The sequence below is a fragment of the Atractosteus spatula genome, chromosome 5, assembly GCF_055471065.1.
Source record: "Atractosteus spatula isolate fAtrSpa1 chromosome 5, fAtrSpa1.hap1, whole genome shotgun sequence".
NCBI lineage: Eukaryota > Metazoa > Chordata > Actinopteri > Semionotiformes > Lepisosteidae > Atractosteus > Atractosteus spatula.
In genome coordinates, this window is record NC_142710.1 from 13,799,459 (window position 1) to 13,812,441 (window position 12,983).

A 12,983-nucleotide genomic window follows, 5' to 3' on the forward strand; every position below is an offset into this window, starting at 1 on the left:
GCCTGTTTATTGTCAGTGACGAGCCCAGCAAACGCACAGTCGTTTCATTGGTGTGTTACAGCATCATTCACGCTTCACAGAGCTGGATGAGAAGCACAGCTTTCTGCTCAGTGAAGAATTCCAGTGTCTTCCTCCCAGGAAGCCCACACCCTCATCTCCACCCTTGAATGGGGGGGGGGGGGGGGGGGGTCCCAGCCAGAGCCCTTCTCTGTCTGGGGAGCTTTAATCCCATGAGGCCTCCCTCTCCTTCCCTTGGGCAGCCCGTCACCTGCCCCCCACCAGCTGCACTTTTTAAAATCAGAAATGTAAGAAAACTAATGAAAACAAAACATCTAAACCACTGATCACACACAGCAGATTAAGTCAAATGATGTAAATTTACAGTGTGACTTTTCAGAGTTTATGTCTAGTTTCTTCATCTCTTGATGAAGCACAGAGAAAGTTTCTTGACTCCATTGACTTCCATTTTTTTCCCCAGAGCTGAACTTCTACAATTATAATATCTAGGTACATTTCTGTATTACAACTTTGAAAATATGTGGTAATACTCAAGAGCGAAGAGCTCTGAACATCTCCCTTTAAAATTGCAAAGTATGTTAATAACAAAAATTCTAAAATCTATAAAGCTTGCATATTAGGAAACCTACTCTCACAGAAATGCAAAATCTTAGAAACTACCATCTCCAATGGGCTGTAAAACTGAGCCAGGGCCAGCAGGGGGCGCCAGAGTCACAGCTCCCAGAGCCCCAGAGCTGCCCAGTTCTCCTGCCTGTGCCTGGAGAGATGCTGCTGCTTTTAGACTCTGCCTGGGGGTCTCTGGAGACACTAAGCTGTGGAGGAAACACAGAACCACACAGTTAGAAAAGCACACAGGTGCTGCACTGCCCCCTGCTGGACTGGGGGAGTCACTGCTAATAAATGTCCAATGTAGGTGATACACAATCTGGACAGGACATTGTTCATCACAGGACACACACACACTCTGGTTAGGACACTAGTCCATTACAGGACACACACACACTCTGGACAGGACACTAGTCCATCACAGGACATACACACACTCTGAACAGGACACTAGTCCATCACAGGACACACACACTCATGACAGGACACACACACACACTCTGGACAAGACAGCAGTCCATCACAGGACACACACACCCACTCTGGACAGGACAGCAGTCCATCACAGGACATACACACTCTGGACAGGACAGCAGTCCATCACAGGACACACACACACTCTGGAGAGGACAGCAGTCCATCACAGGGTACACACACACACACACACACACACACTCTGGACAGGACACTAGTCCATCACAGGACACACACACCCTAGACAGGACACTAGTCCATCACAGGACACACAGAAGGACGAGTGCTGTTGAGCACAGGTCCTCCATGAGCTCTGCAGTGACAGGTTACCTGTGTAGCAGAGGAAGTTGAGCTTCTTTTCACAGCCCAGCGCGGCCCAGCTGGAGGTCTCAGTGGACATGGCTCCACAGCGGCCCGACTGGGGGCACTGGGGCTGCTCTCCCCGCTCCCACGCGGTGTACCCCAGGGGCTTCCTGTTCACCCAGAACCAGGAGCCGGATACGAAGCTCTGCCTGAGGCCCAGCCACACGTGGGGAGACTGGGCGCCTTCCACCTCCAGGGCGGCGAGGTCCTGCTCCGTCTGAGAGAGGACGCTGGTGAGGTCAGTGTGGTGAGTCCTGCAGTAGTCCAGCGCCTCCTCCCAGCTCCTGTTCTCCTTCACCAGGACCAACTGAAAGTCTGAAGATGGATGGAGAATCTGGGATTATCTTTCAGCCTGCTGGTCAGGTTTCAAAGACTGGCTCGGAAAACAAAACGAACTGAGAGGGAAATATTGAAAACCACAAGGCGTCTAGACAATCAGACAATCTTTTGAATCTATCAAACTAGAATATCACATTCAATGCCAGTTTAAAAGCCCAATGTTGAATTACGGCTGAACAAGAGCTGTTATGGAAGATTGTGCCACTGATCACAGTTCGGGTTCTAGACTCCTGACTGCCCCACCCTCTGTGAACAGTAGTGTCTCCTCCTGACTGGAGGATCTCATCCAGCTGTTTCTTATGAGGGAAGCCCGGTTATTGGCTTCAGATACACAGCTGGGCAGCTTGTTCCACAGTCCCACCACATTTTGTGTAAAATAGTGCATCTTGTTCTCTGTTTTAAATGCATCTACCTGTAGTTTCTGATTGTGAACTGGGGATTCTGAATACATTTGAGGATTTTGAATACTTGTATTATATTCCCCTCACAGTCTTCTCAGTTTGAAGACTAAAGAGAATCAGTTCCTGCAGCCTGTCAGTGTGGGACACTCCCTTCAGACTAAAGAGACTCAGTTCCTTCAGTCTGTCAGTGTAGGACACTCCCTTCAGACTAAAGAGACTCAGTTCCTTCAGTCTGTCAGTGTAGGACACTCCCTTCAGACTAAAGAGACTCAGTTCCTCCAGTCTGTCAGTGTAGGGCACTCCCTGAAGACTAAAGAGACTCAGTTCCTCCAGTCTGTCAGTGTAGGGCACTCTCTTAAGCACCAGAATGTACTGTATCTGGTTGCTGTTCTATGGATGGATTCCAGAGTAGAAGTATCTTTTCCCCATTATCATCAAACGTAACATCTGTACAGAAGAGCTTACTTTACGTAATGTGTGACTCCAGGGTCAGTATATAGGCACAATCTTGAAACAAACGGGCAAATGAATAGAAGAGGATGGCACTAGAATTGTGAATCAGAGCAATAAATACTCTCAGCTGGGGAAAGGTTTAAGCCTCAGCGAAGAATCTTCATTTCTTTCACCTTCCTGATGGGGTGACACCTCAGTGTTGGATTATGAAGACTATTACCTCAGATTTGGGTCACTGGGGGCTCGGATTCTGAAAATCTGCTTCTATAGTACAATTATCATGGGGCCGTTTCAGAAGAAGTTAGAGGGGACAGTGGCTCATGGAGGGGACCCGGGTTCGAGCCCCCAGATGGTGGTGACAGTGGTAGAAATAAAAGAAAAAGAACAATAAGGGCACAAGTTGTTAAATGTGTCCCTTTAAGCCAATAATGAGCTGATCAAGATAGTTAAAAGCCAGGTTCGAACGAAACCCTGTAGACACACTGATTAGGATCTGGATTGGGTGCCCATGTGCTAAAATAATGATTTTCTTTATGCACTAAATTAATAAGTTTCAAGAGCACAAGCCCATTTGTCTCCCTCACTGCTTTTCTCACGAGCCTCACCGTGCTGACAGAAGAACGGTTGCAGAGTCTGGCATGTGACGTCATCCCACTGACTGCCGCTCTCCAGGCTCTGACGTACACACTTCTCACTGTCAGCTGCGTTTCTTGGTTCCCCTGTCGCCCAGTTTCGGAATGACGAGTCTCCCCCATCGGACCACTCCCAGGGCTCGTTGAACAGCCCGATCCAGAAGACGCTGCCCAGAGCCGCCTCCCTCACTGCCTGGTTCTCGCTGGGGCTGCTGATGGTGACCAGGTCAGTGTGCTGCTGTCTGCAGTGATCTCGAGCGGCTGCCCAGGTCTTGCTCTGCTCAATCAGGGTGTAGGTCCTGGAGCCCTGGCTGGAGTCTGAGAGAGACACACAGGCTCAGACAGGAGGGGCTGTGGGGGTCTGGGGCTCAGAGAGTTGGGGTGCTGTGGGGGTTTGGGGCTCTGACAGGAGGGGCTGTGGGGGTCTGGGGCTCAGAGAGTTGGGGTGCTGTGGGGGTCTGGGGCTCGGACAGGAGGGGCTGTGGGGGTCTGGGGCTCAGAGAGTTGGGGTGCTGTGGGGGTTTGGGGGTGAGAGAGTTGGGGTGCTGTGAGGGTTTGGGGGTGAGAGAGTTGGTGTGCTGTGGGGGTTTGGGGCTCAGAGAGTTGGGGTACTGTGGGGGTTTGGGGGTGAGAGAGTTGGGGTGCTGTGGGGGTTTGGGGCTCAGAGAGTTGGGGTACTGTGGGGGTTTGGGGGTGAGAGAGTTGGGGTGCTGTGGGGGTTTGGGGCTCAGAGAGTTGGGGTGCTGTGGGGGTTTGGAGGTGAGAGAGTTGGGGTGCAGTGGGGGTTTGGGGGTGAGAGAATTGGTGTGCTGTGGGGGTTTCGGGCTCAGAGAGTTGGGGTGCTGTGGGGGTTTGGGGGTGACTGTACCTGTGTAACACATGAAGTAGTGCAGCTCGTCACAGACAACATCTGTCCAGTACCCATCCGGACCAGCGGTGGCGCAGAAGAGCTGGGTCTTCCAGTTGGCATAGCTGGCCCTCTCTCCACTGACCCACTGCCAGTTCTCTTTACCGTGGTACAGCCCGATCCAGGTTGAACAATAACAAAAGCCTGAAGTCTGTAAAAGCTGATCATGTTCCTCCTGGCTGTGTATGGAAGCCAGGTGCTTGTTATCTGCCCTGCAGTAGCTGTGAGCCTCCTGCCATGACTTGGCCTGTGAAACAAACTGGCATGATTTCGGAAGCACAGGACCTGGATAATATGGAAAAATGTTTTACATAATCAGCAAAAGCCTCCAGCACAAGCACTGATTTGTGGCTGAATTCCTAGTCTTGTAGTGTTTTTCAGGTGTTTCTCTATTTCATTTTCAGATGCATTTAAAACAATGACGATTATTACAGATGCACTTGCTGCTACTACAATATAAATATATATGAAACAGGCAGGATGTAGGGACAGGATGGTTGGCACAGGCTGGCTTGTGCCATTGGGAAATGATGAACTGTGATCATGTTGAGATCTGAGGCCTATGTTGAGAAAAGGGGAATCACTTACAGTGATCTTAAGCCCACTGATTACAGACAATTTCTTAGTCCAAACAGCCTTATAGTTGAAAGGTCACTGGTAGAAATCAGGGGCTGGGCACCAGGCAGCAGTGCTGGGACACCTTCAAGGAGGGGACACACTTCTCCAAGCGTTGTCAGGATCACCAGGCCTTGAAGTCAAACAGGGCTACATTCTTACATTCTTGTGTGCTAACGTAAGATCTGTCATGACTGAGAATAGTTGTTCACAGTATGAATTGCCCTCTGTTCTCCCATTATTGACCTCTAATATCTTAGCTTTATTGCAGAATTTAAAAAAAATCACAAATTCACTGTCGTTACTGTGGTCTATGTCCTTCCTCTATGTTTGAGACAGAACGAAGGCCCCACTACTGACTCATGTGGGACAGTCTGGCGTGAGCTGGGCCCCGGGGGGGCCTGAAGCCCAGGTTGCAGAGTGTGGCGGAGGATGCAGGTGGGGCCACGTTGAGCACTAGCAGGGAGAGGCGTCAAGGGCGTCTCAGCCACCCTGCGGGATGCAGGACTTGGCAGACATCACGGAGAGCCAGAGGGGGAAGGGAACTGGGGATGTGAGATGCATACAAGCCGTCCCCACTGCAGCCGTGAGAGATCAGCAGAGGAAAGATCTGTACACTGGCAGACAGCAGCCTCTTTCGCCGGGACCTTAGGAGAAGGGGGCGAGGCCTGGGGTTCCCCACGGGTCTGATGAGGTGCAGGTCTAGGTGTTGTGTCGCCCATGACACGTCCCATTGCCGATGCCTGCACAGGAACCGAGCAGCTGAGATGAAAAGGTTTTGAACGCTCTTACCATCGCAGCAGATGAAGGGGTGTGTCTCCAAGCAGCCTCCATCATTCCACTGCCCTCTTGACCAGCTGCTGAAAAACAGGTCTGAGCAGCTCTGTGTGAATTCCCAGTTGTTTGGCTGCGTCTCGTTCCAGTACGAAAAGGTAAAATTGCTACCGTCGGACCACTCCCAGGGCTGGTTGAACAGCCCGATCCAGAAGACGCTGCCCCGCGCCGCCTCCCTCACTGCTTGGTTCTCTCTGGGGCTGCTGATGGTGACCAGGTCAGTGTGCTGCTGTCTGCAGTGATCTCGAGCGGCTGCCCAGGTCTTGCTCTGCTTAATCAGGGTGTAGGTCCTGGAGCCCTGGCTGGAGTCTGAGAGAGACACACAGGCTCAGACAGGAGGGGCTGTGGGGGTCTGGTGTTTAGACAGGAGGGACTGTGGGGGTCTGGGGCTCAGACAGGAGGGGCTGTGGGGTCAGAGAGCTGGGGTGCTGTGGGAACATTTCCTCAGTAATGTGTGAAGAAACTACTAGACCTGACCTGCATTACATGACCCTGTAGAGCAATGTAATACTGGGCATTTTTACATGGTGCCACAAAATGTGTGTCCTGATTCTGAGTTCCTTCAGCATGAGTAAATGAGCACTGATTTCTCCAATCTCCTCATTGGAATTACCAGCATTTCAATACACTTCCACACTGTGAGGATGCCCCTCATGCTCAGGTTCCTCGCTTCTTTCATTTGGAAAAGTAATATTTTAGGTACAGACCTCTATGAATCAAAACCAAGTGGAGGTATGGAAATAAGGTATCTGCACCAGGGTGGGGATAGTGGCATAGCTGCACCACACCGGGTCTGGAACAGTTCTTGAAATAAGATTATCTCAAAGGGGAGCTAATGACAGAAACTAACATTGTTTCCTCTTTCCTTAGGGGAAGTAATATTTTAAGTAAATTCATTACAATTAAAATGGCCAAAACAGCTAATAGCTTTAAAGAGTTTGAGCCCAAATGTGACGCAGTCGAGGAGGAAAGTCACACTGCTGCTGTGAAGCTCTGAAGTTGTGTAGCTCAGATCCTCATGATGCCTTCGAAAGCTGCACCCTGATTGGCTGAGGGACTCAGTGATTTACCAATGAGAAGGAAGCTGTCCACCAACCTAGCTAATTAGGGCTGGACAGCGTCCCACTTGCCCGAGAGCCACCCAGAGCTGTAGTGAGATGGGTTTGGACATTCCAGTCTGGAATAATTATGCACTGAGTCTGTCTGTAGCATCAAAGACTAAAATAACTACAGTTTCCGAGAGTTTCCTACTATTATGGTGTGTCTTACTAAGTTTACCTGTGTAGCACATGAAGTAATGATTAGCATGGCACAGTGCGTCTTCCAGAGTGCCCGCCGTGTTAACCAGGGCACAGAACAGGACTCTTTTCCAGCCGTGGAAAGTAACCTCCTGTCCGTTGGACCACTGCCAGTTCTGCGTCTCCCTATACAGCCCGATCCAGGCGGCCAGTGAGCCTGGCCTCCCTGCTGCCTCCTGGAGCCGATCCAGGTCTGCCTGGCCGCTCACAGTGGCCAGGTCACCGAAGATCGACCTGCAGTACTTCTGAGCATCAGCCCAGGTCATATTAATCTTCATGTAGTAGTACTTCATGGCCGGGGCCGGGGTGATCACACAGACTGCGGGGGAGAGGAGGAGAGAGGAGTCACACGGGCGGAAAGACTTTAAAGAATTGAAACGGCTGGAAGGGCCTGCAGCTGATCACAAACAACCACCTTGGCTCTGTGCTGTGGACGGCTGCTTTTAGATTGCTGGACCTTGGATGGAAAGACTGAGATAACAATTGTTGTTTTTTTTCTGCCACTAGGGGGCACTAGAAGCGTACCGGCACTTTCCAGGCACAACGGTATAAGAAGACCTTGCATCGTCCTAGACAGATTTGCACAATGGATTTGTATCCAGTGTGAAGCACTCTGGGATAACTCCAGTAGGAAGCCTGATACTCCGCAGGCTGTGGGCTGGAGGACAGGCTGTGTTTGAGCAGGTCCTCACTCCCGAGTCCCTGACAAACAAAGGAGAAGTCACCTGCCAGGAGAGCGACAGCCAGCTGAGCCTTCTCCATGACGACGGTCCAGGAAAACCAAGGAACGGGTAAAAAGGAGACTGGAGTCAGGGAGTGGGTTCACAGCGTGGAGGACGTAACACAGCAGGAGACAGAATCGTCCGCTGTCCTACAGAAAAATACACAACGTGTCCGCAGTGCAGCTTGACAAAACTTGATTGCATTCTGGGAGAAAAAATACTGAATTCCCCAGAGCTTCATTTTCTTTTTTTCCACGTGAATTACAGAAAGTATCATTAAGAACCTGAACTCGTCTTAGGTGCCCAACAGCTACACGCTGGTCAACAGCTACATTGGTCAACCACTATACACTGGTCAAAAGCTAAACACTGGTTTCTGGTTAACAGCTACACAAGGGTTAACAGACGTGACACGTTTAGTGTGCCTCTGCATCTACTTCCCCAGAATGTAGGAACAATGGCCCTGTCTCTCTCTTCCTCTCTCTCTCTCTTCCTCTTCGTCTGACAACAGATTCCCAGTGACCCAGGGACCCTCATGTCTGCCCCCCTCTGCCAGCAGAACCAGCTTCACGGAACTCAATCCTTCCTGTCTTCACAAAGAGCGGCCCACTGTCTGTGTTGCACGCGACTGGCCTGGAGAGTGGGCATTTTAAGACAGGGAGCAGCCTGAGGGCACTGCCCCATCCAGGTGGCAAGACGGAGCAGCCCAGAGGGCCACAGCACGAACGACTGGCCCCTGATCGTGCACAGGCCGGCGCAGGGTACACGCCGGCGTGGAGGACGTGGAGGGATCCTCTCGGGGCCGTGCCGTTTGACACTGGGCTTCAAAGCTGCTTTTCGAATTGCGTGTAGGTAGGGGTAACGCACAAGGGGAGGGGGTACCTTGTATTTAAATGAATTTACAGCTTATTATACCACGGTGATTGCTGTCCACAACGTAAGTATACAAATGGGCCATCACTGCCCCCGGTGCAAGCTTGGGGAGGGGGGGGTCTCTCCTGGAAAGAGTGCCATCTAGCGTCCCGTCACGGAACCAGTCGCCTTTCCCCATGAGGAATGATCTAAAAGAGGCGGGGGGGGAGGGGCTCAGGTCTGGGGCTACAACCATACTTGTCTACTACTTGTATTACAGAGGAGTTTGGTCCAGTTCTCTTCTTTAATAAAGCACATGGAACAGACTCGCACAAGCTTAATCTCTTTACCTGGGGGTTTCAAGCCCCAGTGCTGGATTCTGCATCCCTTGCAAAGGCAGCTTTTATCAGCTGTGCCCCTTGATGTTGGGTTTTGAAATTCCAGTTTGGAGGCTTTTCATCCCAGCGATCCTAGCTTCGGTGGGCTCGTCTTCGCTTTGTCCGGGGTTCCCTCTTAGAAAGAGGGCGCTTTCTCTTGATTCCCATCCCATCCCTGAGCTCCCGGAGGAAGGAGAGATGTACTCACTGCTCTAAGTGCTTTGGATTTTCCCCATAAAGTGATAACAGTCTTTGCTATTTGGTTAAATACCCGTCTCACACCACATGGAAGAGTATGTAAATCATGGGACTACTACGCTAATGTGTGTGTGTACATAGCCAGGATCTGCTTTTGCTAGCAGCTGGTAGCTAACTGTTGTGCCCCAGGAAGCAAGCATCACAAGTGGCTCCCCTGCTTGTACGACTGCATCCACTCTGTACACTGTTTATGGGTACAGTAGAGCGTAATTCGTTTTAAGTCATCAAGTCAAGGACACAGAAACCAACCAATAATCTACTTGTCGTGGCAACGCAATGTGAATCCACAGATAAAGAATGTATTACAGGGTATTACAGTGGCCATATTATTCACCTGTAATCGATCAAGTAGAAAGTTCTGGGGCATCTTGGGGAAAACTGGGTATCAGGCCTCCAGGAACCCACTGCGTGTTCATATCATCGTTCCTGTGGGAGAATACGTTCCCAATCCCAGCGTCTCTCAGGACGTCTTGGTGTCGTATTGAAGCGGGATAGGAAGGGAGGGCAAGGATTCGGAGTGGAACAGGGTGACAGAACTTGTTTCGTACGGCGGGAAAAAGGAGCAGGCTTGACCCCCTAAATCATTAGGGCTCGGCCCAGGCGCCAGACCCCTTGTGACTATCATGTCGACTTAAAAAAACATTCACCAAATTCTGTCCTGGTTTCCCTGGAGCTGTAGGCTCTTCTGCCCCAGGTAAGCTAGTGTCGCTCTAGTCGTGACAACGCCGTGGTTATTTAGAGTGGGTTGTACGTCTGGGAACAGGCTACCTATCAGGTGAGACACACTCAATCCAGCTGAGTGTCTGCTTGACTGGATAAGCACTGAACACAGAGCTGCCTTGTGCCACAGGAACCACACAGTGATCTGTTATCCTAGCACCCGAGGAGACTGGGATTTAAAGACTTCCCATTTTCAGGAATGCAGGTGAACACTCTTACCGTCTCCTGGGAGCTACACACTGGAAGAACACTACCCGTGTAGAATCAATCAATCAGCACCAATTGAGAACACAGTAACCAGAAACATTTCCAAAGCAAACAAGAAGGTTAATGGTATTTATTTGCAAAAGGTTCTTTCAGCAGATTATCACCAAGACAACATACAAATCATTTATGTTGTCTAAACAAGAAGGCGTCCTTCTTTCTCATCTAGGCATCAATAGAAAGATACAGGTCTTACCTTTCAGTGTGGGCTGCACCAAACCTTCCACGAATGTTTTCTGTGCTGCTGTGTCCCAGTGTCTGTCTGTCTGTCCTCAGGGCTGCTGTGTCCCAGTCTGTCCCCAGTGCTGCTGTGTTCCGGTCTGCCCTCAGGGCTGCTGTGTCCCAGTGCTGTGTTCACTTGCACTATGATAAAGGCGGCACACATCACACAACACAATATACAAATGAGCTGGATTAAGTAGTAAAAATAGTTCAGGTGGGGAGCTGCGTCAGCATGCATAGGCTGCAAAGGAACAAGTAAAGGTTTATTCCCTGCTGAAAAGAGAAGAAAAGAAACAACATTTTGGCTGTGGAGCCTTCTTCGGGTGTCAATTATTGCAGGCTATACTGTGCATTGCATGCTTACTATTGCAGGCAGGGATCATCAGGTGCAAAGCCCCAGAGCCCCTTCGGGAGACACCCGAAGGCTCCACAGCCAAAACGTTGTGTTTCCTTTCTTCTCTTTTCAACGTGGAATAACCACTTACTTGTTCCTAAATTGGAAAATGTTGATTTCAGGACTTAGTAGTGTTCTTGTCATGGATGTTGTTTAGATTTGCTCAACACTCCCAACTTAAACAGTGTAACATGAGAAGATAAAATAGTGCTGGACGTCGAGCAGTGTCCTGTGGCATCACTGAACAGACTGTGATTGACTCAAGAAGTGCAGAACTCGTCAGATGCCGCTAGCTGCAGTCTCATCTCGTGTGTCAGGGCTTGAAAACTATGCTTTACTTTCAGGACACAGTATAATGGTCAAGCATACCTGCTTTCTGTTAAGTAGAAATTCTGTCATTTTAATAACTGATGTTCTCTGTTTATCCTCTTTCTTCTCCTTCCTACAGGATTTTTGTTTTTGTTTTCTGGCTTCTGAAGGAATCCACTCCTGGTGGAATCACCCACTGCCTCACTGCTCTACCCACAGTGCCAGCGCTACGGGGAGCGAGAACTGTGCTCCCGGTCCCCCAACACCGGCTGCTGTCTGGCCAATCGCTATCTGTCACCAGAGTTGGCTCCACTTGTCTTTCCCAGGCCTGCTCTGTCCCACAGGGCTCAGCCAGCACGATGAGCGAGAGCTGGTCACCCTGCCTGGGCTGGATCACCCAGCACTCATATTTAACAACTATTTCCTTCACTGAGTTTGAGGCAAAGAATACATTTGGACACCATCCAGTCCTGGGCAAAAACCTGGCTGTAACGGAAGCCGGTCCGGGCTCCCGTGAAGTGCGTAGTTCAGGACCCTGTGCAGACGGTATAATCCAGAAGTAACTGGAGAAGGACAACAGGGAAAACACGATGAGGATCAGGACGGAATGACAGACGGGGGGGGGTGATGACGGTGACCCGGAGCTCGGGGGGGAGTGGCACAGGCAAACAAGTCCAAACAGTCCAAGGGGGAAATCCAGGGCGCAGTCCAGGGTCCGGGTACCGGGAGAACCATCTGAGACTGACAAAGTTAAAATCCGGAACGGGATCCTGAACAGGAAAACGAGGCCAGGTGGAGCACCCCTCAGACGGTCAGACGGTCAGGACGCCGTGATGTAGCCTGTGCTTCATGGACCTCCTCTCCTGGACCTCCGCTGAATGGCTGATCTCCGAAAGCTGAGCCAGGAATGGCAGGAGCGCCGGGCTTAAAAATCAACCGGCAATACAGGGGGCAGGTGCAACTAAAATACGAAAGGATCGGAGCGCCCTTAAGAGGAGGGATGACGATTGTGACACTGGTAAATGAGAGTTAACACGGACAAATCCTTCACACAGGTAAGAAACAACAACACTATAAATACACAGGAAAAATAATAGGTTTATTCCATGCTGAAAAGAGATGGAAACGTTGTGTTTTCCTTCTTCTCCTTTCAGCATGGAATACGCCTGTTCCTTGTTCCTTTGCAGCCTACGCATGCTCACGCAGCTCCCCATCTGAACTATTATAAATACAAGGTAGGTGGCTCCGATCCTGAAGAACAACAAGAAGAAACCTGGGAAATTTGGTGCTCATTAAGCAGGAAGTGATAAAGAAAGCTAACAGGATGTTCAGATTTGAATACTGTAGGAAAATGCTCTTGTGGTGGTCACATGCTTGGTCCAAGATTAAGGGGTTTTACATATTTAAACGCCAGGAAAATTTCAATTCTAATTTTCATGAATTTTGTAATTTTTAAAAGCTAAACTTTAAAAAGATTGTTTATGACTGTCCTCCCATTACTGGGAGATCTATAAAACCGCTGACCGCCCTCCTATTACCATGAGATCTGTACACCTGCTGACTGTCCTCCTATTACCATGGGATCTGTACAACCTCTGACTGTCCTCCTATTACCATGAGATCTGTACAACCTCTGACTGCCCTCCTATTACCATGAGATCTGTACAACCTCTGACTGCCCTCCTATTACCATGAGATCTGTAGAAATGCTGACTGCCCTCCTATTACCATTAGGTCTGTACACCTGCTGACTGTCCTCCTGTTATCGGGAGATCTGTACAACCTCTGACTGTCCTCCTATTACCATGAGATCTGTAGAAATGCTGACTGTCCTCCAATTACCATGAGATCTGTACACCTGCTGACTGTCCTCCTGTTATCGGGAGATCTGTACAACCTCTGACTGCCCTCCTATTACCGGGAGA

General features: G+C 50.0%; 1 protein-coding gene across 1 annotated transcript; it reads right to left on the reverse strand.

Annotated features, from left to right (window-relative positions):
- Positions 1-825: 825 nt before the first annotated feature.
- LOC148834226 (macrophage mannose receptor 1-like) lies at positions 826-7,702 on the reverse strand. Its single transcript, XM_088915756.1, has 8 exons — positions 7,564-7,702; positions 6,921-7,259; positions 5,601-5,951; positions 5,169-5,264; positions 4,155-4,478; positions 3,260-3,604; positions 1,429-1,776; positions 826-830 (listed from the first exon to the last, which is right to left on the reverse strand). Exons 1-8 carry the CDS (start codon positions 7,700-7,702, stop codon positions 826-828), a joined length of 1,947 nt encoding a protein of 648 aa, XP_088771882.1.
- Between the last annotated feature and the right edge of the window lie 5,281 nt (positions 7,703-12,983).

What these genes read in the sequence shown, in the direction of transcription:
- LOC148834226 (XM_088915756.1), bottom strand. Translation starts at nt 7,702, where the DNA reads ATGGAGAAGGCTCAGCTGGCTGTCGCTCTCCTGGCAGGTGACTTCTCC. An exon ending in CTACTTCATGTGTTACACAG is followed by an intron (nt 3,605 to 4,154) that starts GTACAGTCACCC and finishes TGTCTCTCTCAG; the next exon opens with ACTCCAGCCAGGGCTCCAGG. An exon ending in ACCGTTCTTCTGTCAGCACG is followed by an intron (nt 1,777 to 3,259) that starts GTGAGGCTCGTG and finishes ATCCATCTTCAG; the next exon opens with ACTTTCAGTTGGTCCTGGTG.